This window comes from Amblyraja radiata, chromosome 31, assembly GCF_010909765.2.
Source record: "Amblyraja radiata isolate CabotCenter1 chromosome 31, sAmbRad1.1.pri, whole genome shotgun sequence".
Taxonomy (NCBI): Eukaryota; Metazoa; Chordata; class Chondrichthyes; order Rajiformes; family Rajidae; genus Amblyraja; species Amblyraja radiata.
The window spans coordinates 24,087,952-24,108,163 of record NC_045986.1 but is presented as its reverse complement, the minus strand read 5'-3'; the positions used below and the strand labels follow the sequence as shown (position 1 = coordinate 24,108,163).

The 20,212-nt window shown below is 45.5% G+C and overlaps 1 protein-coding gene across 6 annotated transcripts in view; it reads left to right on the top strand.

Moving 5' to 3' along the window:
• The window catches only part of camta1 (calmodulin binding transcription activator 1), an 880,549-nt gene that overhangs the window by 821,741 nt on the left and 38,596 nt on the right, over positions 1-20,212 (top strand). For all 6 annotated transcript variants that reach the window (XM_033048136.1, XM_033048135.1, XM_033048133.1 and 3 more), the window contains 8 exons: positions 4,246-4,394; positions 5,487-5,677; positions 7,952-8,030; positions 9,141-9,459; positions 12,281-12,822; positions 13,591-13,778; positions 15,056-15,302; positions 16,532-16,603. In XM_033048136.1, the coding sequence (XP_032904027.1) occupies positions 4,246-4,394; positions 5,487-5,677; positions 7,952-8,030; positions 9,141-9,459; positions 12,281-12,822; positions 13,591-13,778; positions 15,056-15,302; positions 16,532-16,603 (1,787 nt within the window). The remainder of the gene's footprint in view (positions 1-4,245; positions 4,395-5,486; positions 5,678-7,951; positions 8,031-9,140; positions 9,460-12,280; positions 12,823-13,590; positions 13,779-15,055; positions 15,303-16,531; positions 16,604-20,212) is intronic.

Below are 20,212 nucleotides of genomic sequence, written 5' to 3'. Positions count from 1 at the left end.
GGGGTAGTGTGACTGATATTTCATTGCACAAAATCTTCTTTATAAATCACTTGGTGCAAGGGCAAATCACAGAATGGTAGATATCAAGGTGTGTATTACTGGCTGGATTGTAATTGAAGTGTTTGGACATTTTATGCATTGAATAACATTTACCCAAGAGAGAGTTGGTATCTAATTGGAATTGCAAATGGTTTATATTGTAGAATTGCAAATATATGAAAATGATTACAATCCATTAATGAAGATAATCCTGTAAATCAAATCTTAATTAGGCTTCATTCTGTAACTTGGTGACACAGTTCATTAAAATGTAAACTGTTCCAAGTGTCTAGATTGGATTTCAGGCTGTAATTCATTCATTGTCCTTTTGTGTTTGCACCATGCATTTCGATTTGAGCATCGAGATATATATAAGTACATGCTGAGTTAATATAATGATGTCAAGTTAGTTAAATGCTCTGCAGTGAGTTCTGGTAAACAGAGGAGAGACTATGACATTATCAGCATTGCAGCGCACTGCACTGCAGACAAGCAGAACAACAGCTTGTCGGCTCCACATTAAAAAAAATCAACCCATGCTAAGCGAGCCTCATCCTCTCCTTGACATTTCTCAGTGTATCACAATTATACATTTATTGTTTGGCCAAACTGTTCTCGTGCATCTTTCTACTTCCTTGCTGCTTTTATCCAGCCTGAGTTCTCTGGAACGTGCATTTGCTCATCAGATTGACCCAGATTCCAGAGATTCCAAGCTACTCTTGTTCGTATGACCAACACTCCAGGATTACTTCAATTCTCCAGGTTAACCTGAACACAACTGACAGAAACTAAACCCGGGAGAAAAAGTATCGGCACGTTAAAAAAAAAGTTTATTTTTCATTTTCTTTGAGGACTTCCCTTAATACATTTTTTAAAACCATCAAAGGCACGAAAGGGAAAATGACTTTTGGATCGGTCTGGGCAGTTAGTTGTGTAATGACACGTTCGGGAATATATCCAAGCTGGCAACCCATGGACAAAGTGAGGAAAAAGCCAGGACAAGTTGGGATTGGCAAATCAACGTTCATACTGCTAGGTTGTAAGCTACCCAAGTGAAATATGAGCGGCTCTTCCTCCAACTTGCATGTGGCTTTATACTCTGGCAATGGAGGAGGCCCAGCACTGAAAGGTCAGTATGGGAAGGGGAATTAAAGTTGTTGGCAACTGAGAGATCTAGTAACTGAAACTGAACAACAATACTCCAAGCACGGCGTCACCAGTGTCTTGTATAACCGCAATATAACATCCCAACTTCTATACTCAAAACTCTGACTGATGAAGCCCAATGTATCAAAAGCCTTCTTGGCCACCCACATAGAATAGTGAAAGTTTTTCAACTGAGACTGATAATGTTTTCTTCAGCAAGTCTGGAGTATTGTGTGCAGTTTTGGTCCCCTAATTTGAGGAAGGACATTCTTGCTATTGAGGTAGAATCCCCATCAAAAATCCTTTCTCCACTGCCATATAACACCTGCGTTACGATATTTTTTTTCTCGCTGGGAGGAAGTACACTGCAGTCTAAATGTGTGATGGGGAGAATGTTGTATGGTTTAGCAGCAGTTGTTGGGTGGTTCTTCATCAAAGGGAGGAAAAGGGGCCTCTGATGGAATTATTTGTTATTCTGATCCTGAATTTGATTGATACAGAAAGATGTTCAGTTCAGTTTAGTTTATAGTCGCATATACCGAGATGCAGCGAAAAGCTTTTGTTGCATGCTAACCAGTCAGCAGAAAGCCATAACATGGTGAAACATGGCAACAGTGACATTTTACTTTCGTGAGAACTGTGTTGATTTTCCCATTTTTCATCTCACCCTTGTTTTCTTCTCCTCATCTTCTAAAAGGTTCTTGATGAGGGTCAGATGTAGGGCTGCTGCTGCCTCCCCACATCCTCTGTCCCTCCGTCTATCAAAGGGGGGCCTCTATATGACTGAGCCACTCCTCTCACCCCTTCACAGCAACACCTTGTGGCAAGATTGTCTCCAGGAATTAAAGGAATTAAAAGGGATTGTCTCCAGTAATTCTCTGCCACAGAAGGTAGTTGAGGCCAGTTCATGGGCTATATTTAAGAGGGAGTTAAATGTGGCCCTTGTGGCTAAAGGGATCAGGGGGTATGGAGAGAAGGCAGGTATGGGATACTGAGTTAGATGATCAGCCATGATCATATTGAATGGCGGTGCAGGCTCGAAGGCCCGAATGGCCTACTCCTACTCCTGCACCTATTTTCTATGTTTCTATGATAGTCTTCCGGTCATTGTACAATGCGTGCAAAGTGGTGCGGAGAATGGAAATGTTCACCAGCTCTGGCAAGAGTGTAGGAACGTGACTGCTGCGGATCAACTCAATCAAACCTCCTGGGCTTGGGCAATTAGAGCTGGCACCAGCCTGCACTGGTGCTGTGCCAATGGGGTGGAGTGCAGCAGAAGCATCATTTTCTGGTGTGCACGTATCCATCAGGGGGAGGGGGCAGAGCAGTAACAGCACTCACAATCTGATGCCACTTAGCATTGATCCAGAGAGGAATTCGTAGTGGGTGGTGGTCCCGTGACTGTACTATAAATCTTTATCTCATCCAGATGTTTGACTGGGGGTGTGAATCGCTCTATAATGCCAATTGACATTTATACAACATCTTTTACAAGGTCCAGATGTCTTAATTTGTATTGATTGAATACACTAACTGTTGAATTAGTGCCATTGTTGTGCTGTGGGAAATACAGAACCTATTGTACACAACAAACATTCACACCAGCAATGGGATTATGACCAGAAAGTTATTGATTTTTGCCCTGTGATAATGATGGGCTAGTGATCCAGAGAGGACTCTCCTCCCTGATTTTCTTTGGATACTAACTAGCATGGGGCCGTTTACGTTCATTATTTCTGGCAGTCAGGATTTCGGAGAGAGCGGCATTCTCTCAAATCCGTAATGGAGTGTCAACCTAAATTATAAACTCACAATTCTAAATTATAATCTCAATGTTCTAGGAGCTTGAACCTTTTGACGAGCTCTCCCTCGCCACAGTTGCTATCTAACCTGTCGAATGGTTCCGGGATATTCTGATGGTGCTTCAGAATTCCAGCATTGCTATGTTTAGCTGTCGACTGCATAATCTAATGCCAAGAGACAGGAATACCACCTTTTGAGCCAGGACATGCTATCTATGATAACAAGAGGCTTACAATTGTGTGAGGAAATCTGGAATTGAAGGTGACAATTCCAGCAAAGCCCTTGTAAATCTACAGGTATACAGAGAGGAAGGGAGGGGGGGGGGGGAGGATTTTGCATAGCATTAGTTCCACTGAAAATAACGTTCATAAGATTATAAGTGATAGCAGCTGAATTAGGCTATTCGGCCCATTAAGTCTATTCCATCATTCAGTCATGGCTGATCTGTCTCTCCTAACCCCATTCTCCTGCCTTCTCCCCATATCCCTGACACCCTAACTAATCAAGAATCTATCTATCTCTGCCGTAAAAAATGTCCCTTGACTTGGCCTCCACAACCCTCTGTGGCAATGAATTCCACAGATTCACCACCCTCTGAAAGAAAGAAGTTAGACTAAAGGATAAGAAATTAAAGAATGAGGAAAACCCTCCCTTGTAACTATCTTGCAATTAAAACTTAACAACCTCCATTCTGAGGTCTCTCCTCCGTCTTAGATTGTGCTTGATTTTTGACACACAAAAATACTTGTGAAATATTCTTCCCACCGTTAACTCCAACCATGGCCTCTCATCTGGGATTTGGGAATTGGTGACATTTACTGCTCAGGCCTACTTCCCCATAGAAGTTGATGGTGATAACTGGGTGCCTTGCTAGATCACGTCGGAAGCCATTTAAGAGTTAACCATATTACTGTGTGTTTGGTGTTACATATGGGCTTAGATCCATAAAAGTTGGAATGGTTCTTTCCAATTAGTGAACTTGAATTTTTCCAAATGATCCGACTAAGCATGGTACCATTAACCTGGTTTAAATCTAATCAAATTTATCAACTGGCAATTGACTATAATAAGATTAAAACTATTGTATCGGGATTGTTGCCCTCGTTTTTTGATTCCTAGTCCTGTATGCCTTTATGTCACCATATTCTGAAAGAGAGTTCGTCACTTATTTCACGACATCAGTAATCCTGATCCCTGGATTATTCATTGTGAGCGCTACAGTGTTGTGGAATTGTACCTCCTCTTTTCATTTTCCAGACAACCAATTCAGGATGTCCATCTTGGAGCGCCTGGAGCAGATGGAAAGGCGAATGTCGGAGATGGGATCTCACCAACACCACCAGCAGACTGGAGGGGGAGGATTGGGAGGAGGAAATGGAGGAGGGGGTGGCAACAATCAGGCGCAGGTATGGTACTTTGTAAAATCCTTGCACGCTGAAAACTACCGGATAGCCATTGCTATGTGTGAAACGCACAACCCATTCGCACAGTCCAAGCTCACGAACAATCAGATAATGACCATTAAAGTTTAGATGTTAATCCAGGGATATTTAAAAATAAATTGGATAGTTATATGGCCGGGAAAGGAATGGAGGGTTATGGTCTGAGCGCAGGTATATGGGACTAGGGGAGAATACGTGTTCGGCACGGACTAGAAGGATCGAGATGGCCTGTTTCCGTGCTGTAATTGTTATATGGTTTATATGGTTTACATCCATGAAACAATGAAAAGTCCACTGCTTGTTTTAAATATATAACATAATAACACACATTCATCCGTAATAGATTTCTCTGTTTTTTACAGCAAAACTAGACACTGAGCACAGAAAAGCTTGATCGAAGGGTTAAATAAATCTAAAGCAATTGAGATACTTGGGAGAGGAAGTACCGAGCTTCGTACCAAGTCAATTGGAGGCATAAGTGCCAAGATAGAGTCTTGGGAATTAAGACCGTCAACTGGGTAGAAATGGAGGAGCGATGGAAATCTTGAAGAGATGTGGAGCTGGAAAAGAGAGGAGGGGGGGGGGGGGGGGCAAAGAACTTAAATAATCAATTTATGAACCTTTTGAGCCGGTGCCAAGCGCAGGTCAGAAAACACATGGTGTGCGTTAGAATGATAACCTGACATGGTGTAAGGCCACTGTTATTATAAAGATTACAAATCCACAGACAGCACAATATTAGGTGAGTTCAGGTTTATGAAGGAGGTTTGGCCAGTTGCAATGTCCAGCCTAGGGGTGGCTGATGGTGAGCAGAGATCTCAGCAGCTGGTGAGCTGGGGCAAGGGAGGTGTCCGGTAATACAGCAGAGATTGAAGGGGGCATTCTTTCCTGTGGAGTATGCTTGCCTTTAAAATCTCATCTCAAGAACTCATGCAAAGAGTCTGGATGGCCAGTTGATGGCACTGCATGTAAGTCATTGTTGTTGTCCATTTGAGCCTCGTGCAGAGGCATGCGACCGGACTGATGCAAGTTTGTGTTCGTTGCCTGGTTGTGCAGTGTGCGTCTAGGGTGGCCAGCTGTTCCTTTGAGAGCCGCGTGGTGTTGGTTTGCGAGAAGATGATGAGTCGCGCCTGCTGGGTGAAATCCAAGCACCTCATTCATTCCAAGACCTTCCGGGGAATGACCCTCTTGCACCTGGCGGCGGCTCAAGGCTACGCTACGTTGATCCAGACCCTCATCAAATGGCGGTGAGTATTGGCCAAGATCAAGAACACTCCTTTCACGTGAAGGGAACAAGACTTGCATGATCATGTGTTGGGTTCTGTTTCATTGTCACGGGCATGTTTATCTCTTGACGTGTTGGCTTGGGCGACAATAGGGGCTGTTCAGGAACTATAGCAGGACCTTTCTTCCATGTTATAAAACCTACTGTTTTGCCAACTGGCAACGTGGCAGTGCACATAATGTCCAGATAAAGGGGTTTGTACCAGGGGATCAGTGCGGCACCCAGTTTACAGCCTATAGTTACAACAGAAAAATCTAAGCAGGGAAAGTTGATCTGGACAGGCTCTGAATTTAGTTCACTTTTTTATCTGTTTTGGGGTTTCAATGACGATGAGAAAAGGAAGGCTGGCAGGTTTGTATCTTAGGCAGTGAATCCACAATGCCAATTTTAAACACAAGCATAATGCCCCTGTCCCACTTGGGAAACCTGAACGGAAACCTCTGGAGACTTTGCGCCCCACCCAAGGTTTCCGTGCGGTTCCCGGAGGTTTTTGTCAGTCTCTCTACCTGCTTCCACTACCTGCAACCTCTGGCAACCACCTGCAACCTCCGGGAACCGCACGGAAACCTTGGGTGGGGCTCAAAGTCTCCAGAGGTTTCCGTTCAGGTTTCCTAAGTGGGACAGTGGCATAATAATAGCATCCCTTCCAAGCTGAGTCAGGAAAGGCTTATGAGTGGTGGACTTGTGAGTGGTGGGCTGGCGGAGGTGGGTGGTGGTGGTAACGCCTGGGGGTTCCAAATGTTCAGAATCCTTGGGCAATAATGCAGAGGTGGGATTAGTTTGTCAAGAGTGAGAGTGGAGAGAATTTGCTGCGGTAAACTAAGGAACCCACAGGGAGGGAGGGAGGGGTGCAGTCAATGGCAATTAATATTAGCTCCACTCGTGCCTCCAACACGAGTTACTCTCCATCAGTATCCTGGAGGCATCTTGACCAATTCCCTCTGGACCAGCCACATATAAACTGTAGGTACACGAAAATGCTGGAGAAACTCAGCGGGTGCAGCAGCATCTATGGAGCGAAGGAAATAGGCAACGTTTCGGGCCGAAACGTTGCCTATTTCCTTCGCTCCATAGATGCTGCTGCACCCGCTGAGTTTCTACAGCATTTTCGTGTACCTTCCATTTTCCAGCATCTGCAGTTCCTTCTCAAACACATAGAAACTGTAGATAGACACAAAAAGCTGGAGTGATTCAGCGGGACAGGCAGCAACGCTGGAGAGAAGGAACGGGTGACGTTTTTCGGGTCGTGACCTTCTAAGGGACTTGACCCGAAACATCACCCATTCTTTCTCTCCGGAGATGCTGCCTGTCCCACTGAGTTACTCCAGCTTTTTGTGTCTTCGGTATAAGCCGGCATCTGCAGTTCCCACCTACACATATAGACTTGCTGAAAAAGCGAATGGCTCTCCTCCTGAAACTCCAAAGCTTTCTCAGTATCGATGGAATACTGTTCACCTGAGTGACTGTCACTGTACAGAAATGAATTTCATTGTACCTCAGTACACGTGACAAATAAAGTACCACACCTTCCCGAATGACTGCAGCTCCAACAACTCATAAGAAGTTCAACACCACTCTTGCCAAAGCAACACAATCCCCTGTCCTAAACATTCATGCTCTCCACCACCTCTTCACGGTGATTGCTATTGCTTGTACCGGCTACTCTGACAGTACCGTCTCATCTCACACCACCATCACCAAGAAGGCTAAAGGATAGAAAATGTATGGAAATACCAGCACCTGTAGGCTCCCCTCCATCGTGACTTTGAAATATATCGCCTGTTCTTCATTATCTCTGGGTCAAAATCCTGACACTCCCTTCCCAACAACACTACCTTTACCAAAGACTCTGCAACAGTTTAACCTGTTCACTGCCAAGTTTCCTTTTCACTGTTGTCCATGACCCGCCTATACTCAGGGGTGACACTGAACTGGTTAAGAAACATTCTCCAGGTAATTCAGGGATGGCCGGTAATTGCTGGCTTGACCAGTGATTTTTTTTAGATGCGTAGAAGTTAACAAATAAAGAAATATAGAGACATGGGCACAGAGAAAGAGAGTTGGTGGCTGAGAAGCTGACGTGAAAGAAGCAAGGCATTCAGATGGCAGGCTTTTACATTTCCTGCTCCGGGGGAGATGTTGGTGAAATGATCCACGGATGAATCCTTCACCCTGTCTTCACCCTCCAGCACATTGCAAACTGCTTCACCGGAGGTTTGTATGTGTCCTTCCACAGCACAAAGCACGCAGATAGTATTGATCTAGAGTTGGAGGTGGATCCGCTGAATGTCGATCATTTCTCCTGCACGCCTCTGGTAAGTGAAGTTCCAACTCTGTTGAGAGAATGTTTACAAAAGCATTCTGCAAACTGTAATGATGGTTCACTCTGCAGCAGGGCTTCGTGTTTGAAGAGGTTTTGAATTTTGGCTTCGAGTATTGGCTTCCAATCCAGCAAGCCTTGGTGTTAAAATTCTCAATTCTTTACAAATCTTGCCGCGGTCTCGCCCTTTCTTCTCATTCCACCAGCCCAGCCACCCACAAAGATCGACGCATCCTCCAATTCAGACCTTGTAAAATGGCTCTCCCATAAAGGTCTGGAATTGCACCCATAGAATAAACCTCTCTATCTCTGCCTCCATTTTTGAGATGCAAATTAGCACCTTCCCCTTGCAGTTTTTGGTCGTCTGTCCTAATCTCTCCCTGTGCGACTCAGTCACTATTTCATAGAAACATAGAAATTAGGTGCAGGAGTAGGCCATTCGGCCCTTCGACAACTCCGCTTGACAATTTCGAACAATTTCGCTTGACAACAGTCTGGTTAAGCACCGTGGGACTTTTAAAAACTATATTAAAGGCACTATATAAAAGTGTTGTTGTACCGTTTACATGGTGCAGAGTCTCCTCCCGACAAGGGCTCCTGGATCTGTGGAGCCCACTGGCCACATACATACCAAATAAGTTCGTAAGTAATAAGAGCAGATTTTGACCATTCGGCTCATCAAGTCAACACCGCCATTCAATCATGGCTGATCTATCTCTCCCTCCTAACCCCATTCTCCTTCCTTCTCCCCATAACCCCTGACGCCCAAAATGCCAAACTGCTGGGAAACATTGGAAATGCAGCATTGAGCTTGGGGAAGTCGGGGCAGAGATACGTTTGTCCCATAGTAAGCTGCACTTTCAGCAGCTGGTAACAACGATAAATGCTACACTGTGAAATACCTTCATGTTGTGTGGAGTCAGGGCTCTGTAAGGAAAGGAAGAACTTGTGTTTCATTTTAGTTTTTCCACCTTGGACAAGGATGTTTCAGCCTGTCCACACTGGAGGAAACAGTGTTACAAATTTAAACCATCCTTATTTTGCATTGTTCAGTCTGCAAGAATGAATGTCAAATAACGCGTTTTGTTTGGTGCTCTTTAACCAGATGTGGGCCTGTGCTTTGGGGCACACTGAAGCAGCAGTCGTACTATACAAGTGGGACAATCGGGCCCTCTCCATCCCGGACTCGCTGGGTCGTTTGCCTCTGACAATCGCCCGCTCCAGGGGGCACGTGAAGCTGGCAGAGTACCTGGAAGAACTTCAGAGGGAGGACGAATCGCAGATCGCTGGCCTCCCCCAAACCCCCGGGATGGTTTGCTCCCCCGCTGAAAAATCAGCGAGTGACAGCTGGATGGGACAGTGGAACAATGGCAGCAACAGCAGCCAGGAGTCTCAGAAGAGTGTCAGCACATCGTCATCTACAGGTGCATTGATTCACTCCTTCAGTCACTATTTTGTGTGTGTGTGTTGTGGTCTCTGTCCCAGCCAATTTTGTGGCCATCAAACTCTGGAGATGTTCAATCTGGGCAATGGTACAACTCTATTTTAAGCTCCCTGTGTGAGCAACAGATGATCCTTGGTGCGATGAGATGCAAAGCAAATCTCTTTCAACAGTGTTTCATCAAAAATTACAATGCCAGGTTTAGCTACAGAGCAAAGCTTATTCTTCTCACCACAATGACGATACATTATGGTCACTTGTATCCAACTAGGTGCAGTGAAATTTGGAAGGGCACACACAGATCCATCTTTTCTGGACCATCAAACACTTCCAATGCAGACAGCACAGCTGACATACAGTGAAGTCACTTTACTCAGAGAGTGGTAGCGGTGTGGAATGAGCTTCCAGTGGAAGTGGTGGAGGCAGGTTCGTTGGTATCATTTAAAAATAAATTGGATAGGCATATGGATGAGAAGGGAATGGAGGGTTATGGTATGAGTGCAGGCAGGTGGGACTAAGGGAAAAAAGTTGTTCGGCACGGACTTGTAGGGCCGAGATGGCCTGTTTCTGTGCTGTAATTGTTATATGGTTATATGGAAGTCCCATCTATATTATCCACTGATCTCTTTTATAATTTAGATATGGAATAAAGGTTTCTTTTTTTAAATTAATTTTATTTATTTCTTTTTTTAAATTTTATTAGAAGCAATTGTACAAGAATAAAACGTTCGGCATCTACAATTATACTATTATTGTACAGCTTCATTGTTAACCTTATAACTTAAGTTGGGGGGAAAAAAGGAAAAAAGGAAACAAATGGAAAGCAAGAATAGAAGAGAGGAAAAAATGATGGGATAAAATAGAAAAAGACAAAAGAAAGACCCTCCAAGCTACCAACCAAAGCAGTGCAGCAGAAAGAAAGAGGTATAAGAAAAGATGGGGATATATCTTTCCCCCCTCCCCCCCCCCCCCTCACCCAACATAGCATCGGATTTAAATTTAAATTTGTGTTTCACCATACTATTGTTGTAAAAATTCAGTAAAGGGTGTCCATGTCTTAAGAAATTGATCTGGTTTTTCCGCCAAGACAAGCCTAAGTTTTGTTTATACGATCAAAACTATTCCAAATCGAGAGCAGGATAGATATTTTAACTGAAACAGTCTACAGGATTGGGGACACCGTGTCTCCATCACAGTTCCCTGCGTTCTGAAGTGACTGATGAGACCAAAGTGGGAGCCGCAGACACTGCCACAGAGGCCTGTGAGGTAAGTGGGTGGATAGTACAGTAGGTGGTACACCACCTCCACTGTTAACACTGGGCTTTCACTTGAAATCCTCAACGCCATTCTGAATGCTCCTCCTTCAGTTTGACCAAACCTGGGCAGGGATCTCACGAGTCGATAGTGATGTTACATTTTTTTTGAAAAGGAGGCTTTGACAGCATCTTTGAATTGTTTCCTCTGTCCACCTGGAAATCTCTTCCCGGGCCAGTGGTCGGTTTGCTTACTTTGGGAGTCTGTTGTTGAGTATGCAAATGACCTGGTCTGCTTATCAAAGCTAACTAAATATAGTTACAGCCTTAAAAATACAAAATAAAACTACAGATACCAGAAATCTAAAATGAAAACTGAAAATGCAGGAAACATTCAGCAGGTCAGGCAGCATCCGCGGAGAGAGAGAGAGAGAGAGGTAAGAGAGCTTTCGGCACAAGGGTGCCTGATCTGCTGAGTGGTTCCAGCATTTTCTGGTCTAATCATATTTAGAACCCCATTGCTGAGTGCATTGGCCTGGGAAAGGTTGCTGATATTGATAAGCTTATCCTGCCAGGGATTTGCAGGATTTTTGTGTCTCAGTCTCTTGAGAGTGATTTCTTCCTGTACTTCCTGTTGTCAAGTTAGAAAGGGTTCAGCGAGGATTTACGAGGATGTCGCCAGGACCCGAGGGTCTGAGCTCCGGGGAGAGGTTGAGCAGGCTTAATTGGGCTAGCAATAACTGCTTGATACGCCAGTTAAACTTTTGAAAAAGTTTTTAGAAAGTATATGAGCAGCCATTTTGAAAGGCTTGACAGGAACTCCATTGGTGAGGAGCATGGTGGAACTGCCGGAGATGTCCAATGTCCTATTCCTTAATTTCCATGAGTTCTGTTTGCTAAATGACTTGTGGTGTGGTTTTTCCTCTTTTCACTATCCACTGGGCAGGCGATATATCCCACATGCTCCACAGAGGCAGACGCATCTTCTAAATTGATTAAGTGCAGTGATTTATTGGTATTGGTTAATCATCACATACATACAGATACGTGAAAACAATTGTTTGCGTGCTATTCAGTCAAATGAGTACATTCAAGCCACACGCAAGTACAACACCGAGTGCAACATGACCAGTGTGGAGTTACAGCTGCACAGAAAGTAGCAAAGAAGAAAAAGTGCAAGGTCAGCAATGAGGCAGGTTGGGAGATGGGGGGGGGGGGGGGGGGGGCTACACCCATAGCTTCTGGGGAGGTCCATTCAGTAGTTTGATAACAGCAGGAAAGAAGCTGTTCCTGATTCTGGTGGTACGCACTTTCAAATGACCCACAGATAAATTTCAAAAAGGAAATTGGTAAATGCCCAGAGGATCAACTCGTGGGGATAATAGCTGGACGCCGGGACTTATTGCGTTACTTGCTGCCGTGGCCCGACTGTCATAATGGTCTCCCCCTATGTTGCATGATTCTGTGACTCTGTGTGAAACTCATTTGAGATGTATCCGGGAGATGTGATCTGGAGGTGTTCAAACACAAAACTTGCTTTCCCCCTATTAGATCTCAGACGGCCAAGGTCGGAATCTCTCCAGTACCGTGGGAATGACAACCAGCGAGATCTTCCAGCTTCCAAGAAGCACAAGCTGAACACAGAGCACTTCCACGCCAGGCCAGACAAATCATCACCCCCTCCACTCAATCTCGAGCAGAAGATCGCCACCAAGCTGAACTCCAGCCCGAAACAATCAAGCCCCGAGGCAGTCGATTCCGAAATGGAGAGGAAGAGTCCCAGGGAAACCTCCCACCATACCTCAGAATTCTCTTTGCCACTAGCCGCCGGATGCCGGAATGTCGGCAACCAGACGAGTCCAAAATGGAGCCAGAAGGAGATATACGTCAGTGTAGCAGCACAGACTTCAACAGGGCAGCCCGCGGTGATTAGGAAGGTGTCAAGTCTCAGTGCCAGTTCCATTCCAGCTCACAGGATACAACAGAAGCAAGACATCAGTGTTCTAATGTTATCGGAGAGAGAGATGATGGATGCAGAACTGTTATCATACAAGGAGAACGAGGAGTGTCTCCAACATATGGATGATTTGCAGGTGGGAGCTGCGGATGTAATAACTTTCTTATGTCGTGATCGTAAGAGCCATCGATGATGGAAACAGAGAATGTTTATCCAATTCATTCTTCATTTTCCTTGCCTTGTCTTGTCTCGGGGAGGTTCAGATTCTTGTTATTGATTGCACTAGCTCAGTCACAAGGGGCTGATTCTCATGAACAAACTGACACAGAGTTTTGACAGATTATGTTGAAGGGACCGATGTTTTGGTTCCTATTCTTGTTGGAGCGCAATTGCTGGTGGCAGTTGCTGAGCCCAGGAAAGGTGGGGTTGGTGGGAACTGCACTATTGCCAACAATCCCTGTGCAGCAAATGGCAGGGTCCGATGTGACATATCGCCTGTAATGCTAATGTGAAATCCCCTTCTTTCTAACCCCACTCGTGAAGAATAGCTATTTGATCGAGGGCCAATTTAAAAAATGGTGGGATTGTCCTCAGTTGCAAGTCAGCAGTTTCAGAAGTAAATGGATGAGTGGGGTTCTACCTGTTGTTTTGTGCTCGTTTTATCATCCATTCACAATGGTTTTGTTATATTGTAGATATTGACACAAAATGCAGAAAAGCACAAAATATAACAATGAGCACTAATAATATTCGGAACAACTTTCTGAAGAAAACAATGAAATGTTGTTGTATAATCCATGCCCCTCCTTCTGCCTTCCTTAAAAGGTTTCCAACTAATAATTTAGAACAGTTGCATTGGACGTACTAAAAAAATATATTCTTTTTTTTCCTTTTACTACTTTAGGCTAATATGATGTCCTTGGCTGAACAGATCATTGAAGCCACACCAGACAGGATCAAGCAGGAAAACTTCATCCCGATGGAATTTTCACTGTCCGATCGAGGGGATGTCCCCAGTGTGAACACCACCTTAAACTGGTTGGCCAGCTACCTGGCCGATGTGGACCATTTACCCAGCTTATCTCAGCTTCGGTCAGTGCCTCCGCGATCTTTATATCAGTATGGGTGAACCTGGTTGCAAGTCAAACATTTATTCCTCAAAACACGATTAAAAGTTGAGAATGGGTCAACGCAATATATAGAAACATAGAAAATAGGTGCAGGAGTAGGCCATTCGGCCCTTCGAGCCTGCACCGCCATTCAATATGATCATGGCTGATCACCCAACTCAGTATCCTGTACCTGCCTTCTCTCCATACCCCCTGATCCCTTTAGCCACAAGGGCCACATCTAACTCCCTCTTAAATATAGCCAATGAACTGGCCTCAACTACCTTCTGTGGCAGAGAGTTCCAGAGATTCACCACTCTCTGTGTGAAAAATGTTTTTCTCATCTCGGTCCTAAAGGAATTCCCCTTTATCCTTAAACTGCGACCCCTTGTCCTGGACTTCCCCAACATCGGGAACAATGTTTTTGCATCTAGCCTGTCCAACCCCTTAAGAATGTTGTATGTTTCTATAAGATCCCCCCTCAATCTTCTAAATTCTAGCGTGTACAAGCCTATCCAGTCTTTCTTCATATGAAAGTCCTGACATCCCAGGAATCAGTCTGGTGAACCTTCTCTGTACTCCCTCTTAGCTGATAATTAGCTGATCACGTTCAATTCACATTGTGTGAGGAAGAGAAAAGTGAAGAAGGGCAGGTGATGAGATACACAATTTGGAGTCTTGATTCGAAGGATTGAAGAGGCTTGAATTTGACCCAATGATTATGTGGAGAGAACATTAGGATAGTAAACCTCTCTCTCACTCCCACTATCTTATTTCACCAATCTATATGCCTGCCGCAAGCTATCTGCTGCTGTATCTCCAAACGTGGCCCAGCAGATTCCAGCCAGGCCTCCATTTTCCAACGTTAAAAAGCTTTCACTCATCCAAAGTGTTTAGTGCATGCACCTGGTTCCACTCACCTATCATCTCAGTTCCACTCACCTCTCACCTTACTAATGTATTGGATCCTGATCAGGCAATGCAGAAGGTTTGAGGTTCCTGACCTAAAACTCAAAACCCTCCACGGACTTTTCCAACACCAGGGTTTTGTTACCTGCCCTAATGATTCCATAATGCTCAGTGATCACATTCCCACAAAGCATCTTGGAATGTTTATGTGTGTGTGCAGATTTAAGAATGGAAATTGTTGCTAATGTGTGAGTACATGTTGATGGATATGAGAAGCCGTCGTTAGGTGGTGGGGCTCTAGTGTAACTGGTGCTGCAGGTAACTCATGCCCGCTGTCTCTTTATGTTCCAGATCTTTGTACAGTGAGCCCCTGACTCCTCCCTCTAACGCAAGCCAAAGTCCCGCCTCATCACCAATCAGCGACGTTAGTTTTGAGAAGCCCACTCTCCCATCGGCAGCGGATTGGTCCGAGTTCCTGAGCGCTTCGACCAGCGAGAAGATGGAGAATGAGTTTGCCCAGCTGACCCTCTCGGACCACGAGCAGAGAGAGCTGTACGAGGCCGCCAAACTGGTGCAGACCGCTTTCCGGAAGTACAAGGTTAGAGAGGATGGACCTGTGTACGGCCATCCCGGGAAATATGTTGTGGCAGCCTTGATAATCTGATCCTCAAGACCTATCCCGGGCACTGTTACATTGTAGGAGCCACAGTAAACCATATCCACAGAGCAAGAGACCACAAAGCAACGTGCTGAATGAACAGACAATTTTTTTGGAGATGTTAGTTGAGGAGTTATCCCAGTCTTCTTCAAAATAGTTTCCATGCATCTACGGGGGCATAGTTGCCCTTGGGTTGGTGGGCCATGGGTGCAAGCTTCCTCTCGTACATTTGAACACACTACATAGTCTGATGCCTCAGTACAATAACGAAGGAGCTCTGGACATTTGGGTGAGACTTAAACTGAGGATCCCATCTGGCTGCTTGGATCACTAAAAAATATTTTATAATATAGGGCGGGGTAATTTTTTAACAGTTTATGCCATTTTGCCAGAGTCCAGGGTTATGGTAAAGTGGAGATCTACAATTGGAATTATCTTGATGTACTTCTCATACCCACTTGCTATAAAACTGAATTAAATGGAGGAATATGGAGCACGTGCAGGCTGGGGGATTAGTTTAAGTAGGCATCATGTTCGACACAGAGATCATGGGCTAAAGGACCTGATCCTCTGCTGCATTGCAGTATTCTGTATGTACACTGCAAAGTGTATGTGACCAGATATTGGCTGAGGTGTGGAGTGGGTTGGTTTGCAGTGCCTCCCTACCTTTAACTAGCAGTTGAGACAAGAAGAATAGAGGCTTGGTATGGTCTTTGAGGCCATCGCCCATGGAAAGTGTCATTAGCTTTCCAAGAGGAGAAGGAGGAATTACAGGGTTGGTACTGTTAAATTGTGCCTTCTTTGGCAGTGAGAGGTAGATTAGCATATGTAATGAGTTACCAACGGAAGTGGGAGAGGTGGGGACAATTACAGCTTTTTAAAATGCATTTTTTCAGGTTCAAGGACAGGAAACGTCTCGAGGGATAAGGGCCAAATTTAAGTAAATAAAATTAGCTCAGGAAATAACCTTAGTCGGCACAGATGAATTGGGCTGAAGGGCCTTTATCTGTGCTGTATGATTCTGGGCAACAGAATTTCAGTTCTGATGAAGGGTCTACAATTTGAAACATTAACTTTTTCTCTCTCCCCAGATGCTGGCCGACTTACTCAGTATTTCCACCTTTTTCTGTTTTCATGCAAATGTTAACATTGTTTTCCTTTTGTTTTAGGGACGTCCCTTTAGGGAACAGCAAGAATTGGCTGCTGCTGTCATTCAGCGCTGCTATAGAAAATACAAACAGGTAATAATTAAGTATAAGCCTCCCCACTCAGGGACAGAGGATACATAGAGGACAGTAGAGTCAGTTGAACTGTCTGAGCTGAGTTAATTGACAGCAACTGTGCTGGGTCTCAGTCCTGCTTAGCTGTTGTGTGAGTGCTTTTTACAACTCAAGTCACTGTTACAATTCTGTTTCCTTCCACCTCACAACCCCATCACTCACCCACAATCACTTTCTGGCCTTGAACCTAATACACACACCAGTGGGATGGTGAATTACCATCAAGAAACCCTATCGCTAGCCCAGTGATACTACTGTTTGTCGAGGGCGGAGTGGTTAATGGGGAGAAACTTAGAAGGATGTGGGTGGACGGGAAAGAGGAGTAGATTTTTGCAAAATAAATCAGAATGACACGAGCAAGCTGTTACTCTGGGGAAAGTCCGGACATCCTAGGTGACAGTGATACCGAGAAAGTCTGGACATCCAAGGTACGATGAGCCCTGTTTAGGAAAATTGCCTCGGCTTCTGGTTTGTATTCTTTCAGTGACAAGTCAGGGATTTTTTGTTCTGAAATACCGATAAACCTGTGAACAGCCAGAACACATAAACAAGACCCGAATGAACCAGGCAGGTTGTAGTTCCCTTCTTTCAAGGGAAGAAAATGGGACAAGATAGATAGATCCTTTATTTGTCATTCAGACCTTACGGTCTGAACGAAATGTCGTTACCTGCAGTCATACATACAATAATAAACAACAGAACAGACAGTAAACACAAATTAACATCCGCCACAGTGAGTCCACCAAGCACCTCCTCACTGTGATGGAGGCAAAAATCTTAGGGCTGCAGTCTCTTCCCTCCTCTTCTCCCTCTGCGCTGAGGCGATACCCCACCGGGCGATGGTACAACCAGTCCCGCGGCTCACCGAGCTCCGCGAACGGGCCGGTTCAAACACCGTGGCCCGGGGTGGTCGTAGCTGCCGCCCTCCAGTCCAGCGGACACAGCTGTTGACGACGTCGTCCACTGGCCCGCGGCCGAACCCCGGACTCAGGCCGCCGCCGCCGCCAGAACGCCGTCTCAGCCACCGGAGCACCGTTCCAGCCCCGAGCCGGGTCACCCTCACGTGAGCGTCTCAGCCGCCCCCACTAGGCCGCCCCCACGGGAGCGCCGTTGCCCTCGAGCTGGGCCGCCCCCACGGGAGCGCCGTTACCCTCGAGCTGGGCCGCCCCGACGAGAGCGTCTCAGCCCCGCACCAGGCCGCCCTCACGGGAGCTTCACAGCCCCTCACGGGAGCGCCATTCCAGCCCCGAGCTGGGCCGCCCTCACGGGAGCGAGTCCTGACAGGCTGCCTCCGGAGCCTCGAGGTCGCCAGCTCCGCCATTAGGCCTCAGCGCAGACGGAGGCAGAGAAGGGGGATACAACAAAAATGTCGCATTCCCCCGAAGGGAGAGACAGCAAGTCCTGTTTAAACCCCCCCCACACCCCCCCCCCCCCACACACATAAACACAACCTAAAACCAAAAACTTAGCTAATCAAAACGAAAAAAACAACACAAAAAAGTAAAAACAAACGGACTGCAGGCGAGCCGCAGCCGTTCACCAGCGCCGCCACTTCCCTTATAAACATTGTACTTGTATCTGCAATCACGACCTCCTCTGGCAGCTCTTTCCAAATACTCACCACTTCCTTTGAGAGAAGCTTACTGCTCAGATCTCCTTTACATTTCTCACCTCTCATCTGAACTTGTGCCGTCTAGTTCAGGACTCCATTGCCCTGGCAAAAAGATTTTAGCTATCTGTTATATTTATGCCCATCATAATTTCATAAACCTCCATAAGGTCACCCCTCATCCTCCTGCGATCCGCATCCATCCCAGTGAAAATAAACCCAGCCTACCCAGTCTGTACTCGATTCCAGGCAACATCTCAATGGACAAGGAGTTTTATGGACGAGAAGCCTGCAGAAATGGAGAGTTTGCGTCAGCCTCAGTTTTAGGAAATGAGAAAAGACAAAAGTCGAAAAGTGTATGGAGGTTCAGGAACCAGAGCAAAAAAAACAAAAGAAAACTCAGCACATTAACATTGAAAAGTGAAAGTTTGCTTTAATTCATAGCTTGAAGAGACAATTCATTTTCCGAAATGTTGCAGTTGCACTATTCATTGGTTAGACTGGACTAGCTCTGTACAGTTCTGCGGATGAGACTGATTGAGATGTTGCCTGAAATAGAGTACAGACTGGGTAGGCTGGGTTTATTTGCACTGGGATGGATGCAGATCGCAGGAGGATGAGCGGTGACCTTATTGAGGTTTATGAAATGATGATGGGCATAAATATAACAGATAGCTAAAATCATTTTGCCAGGGCAATGGAGTCCTGAACTAGACGGCACAAGTTCAGATGAGAGGGGAGAAATGTAAAGGAGATCTGAGCAGTAAGCTTCTCACAAAGGAAATGGTGAGTATTTGGAAAGAGCTGCCAGAGGAGGTCGTGGTTGCAGATACAAGTACAATGTTTATAAGGCAGTTGGACATAGGAAAGATGTAGAGAGATCGGGCCTAATGCTAGAAAGTGGAATTAGTGCAGATAGACGTCGTGGTGGGCTGAAAGGAACGGTTTCTGTGCCGTACCCGATCTGTGATTCTTGGTGTGACATTGACACTGATTCATTACCCACTACATTATCTCAGATCGTCTTCTGACTCGCCAACCCATCTGTCTGTGTAATTACTTGCACCACAAGGGGTGCTTGATCTCACAGTTCAATGGATATGCCACATTGCATTGCTTCAGGTATGAAAGCTCACCTGCTCTGCACTGATATGTACGTCACTAATGTCAGCTCATAAGGTCGTAAGTAATAGGAGAGGAATTAGGCCATTCAGCCTATCAAGTCTACTCCGCCATTCAATCATGGCTGATTTAACCCTCCCTCCTAACCCCATTCTCTTGCCTTCTCCCCATAACCAGACATGTACCAGCTCTGGGCAGTATCCAAGCAACGTGTGCTGTTCTCAGTGTGGCTGGAGGTGCTCAGAGAACAGGGCCTCCATCTTAAAGCCCTGTCCCACGGTTACGAGTTCATTTCAGGAGCTCCCGAGTTTGCCCTGATTCGAACTCGGAGATTTACGGTAATGGCTACTCGTCGGTACTCTGGGATCTCGTGGACATTTTTCAACATGTTGAAAAATCTTCACGAGTCTTCCCGTGCTTACCTGCAGTTAGCGAGTCTTCCCGAGTACCTGCAGTTAGCGTTACGAGCCGCTAAGAGACGTCCCCGAGCTCCGACGTACCCGCTATGTTCATTCTTCGTGCTTACCACGAGTTTGATTTTTTTTAAACTCGGGAGAGCTCTTGGAATGAACTCGTACCGTGGGACAGGGCTTGAAAAAGCCACGGCCCCATGTCTATTAGAGAGTGATGTCAGATGCTTCATTGTGATGGGGATAGCTGCTCATGATATCAAACATTAATTAGAAAGCATAAAATGCCTCAAACATTCAGTAGATTGGGCAGCATCCGTCGTGTCAGGGAAACAGCCAATATTTCAGATGCATAATCTGAATCTCAAGGATTTTGTTCACCTATAAATACTACTATTCACCCCTCCCCCTGTTCTCTCCACTTCCATG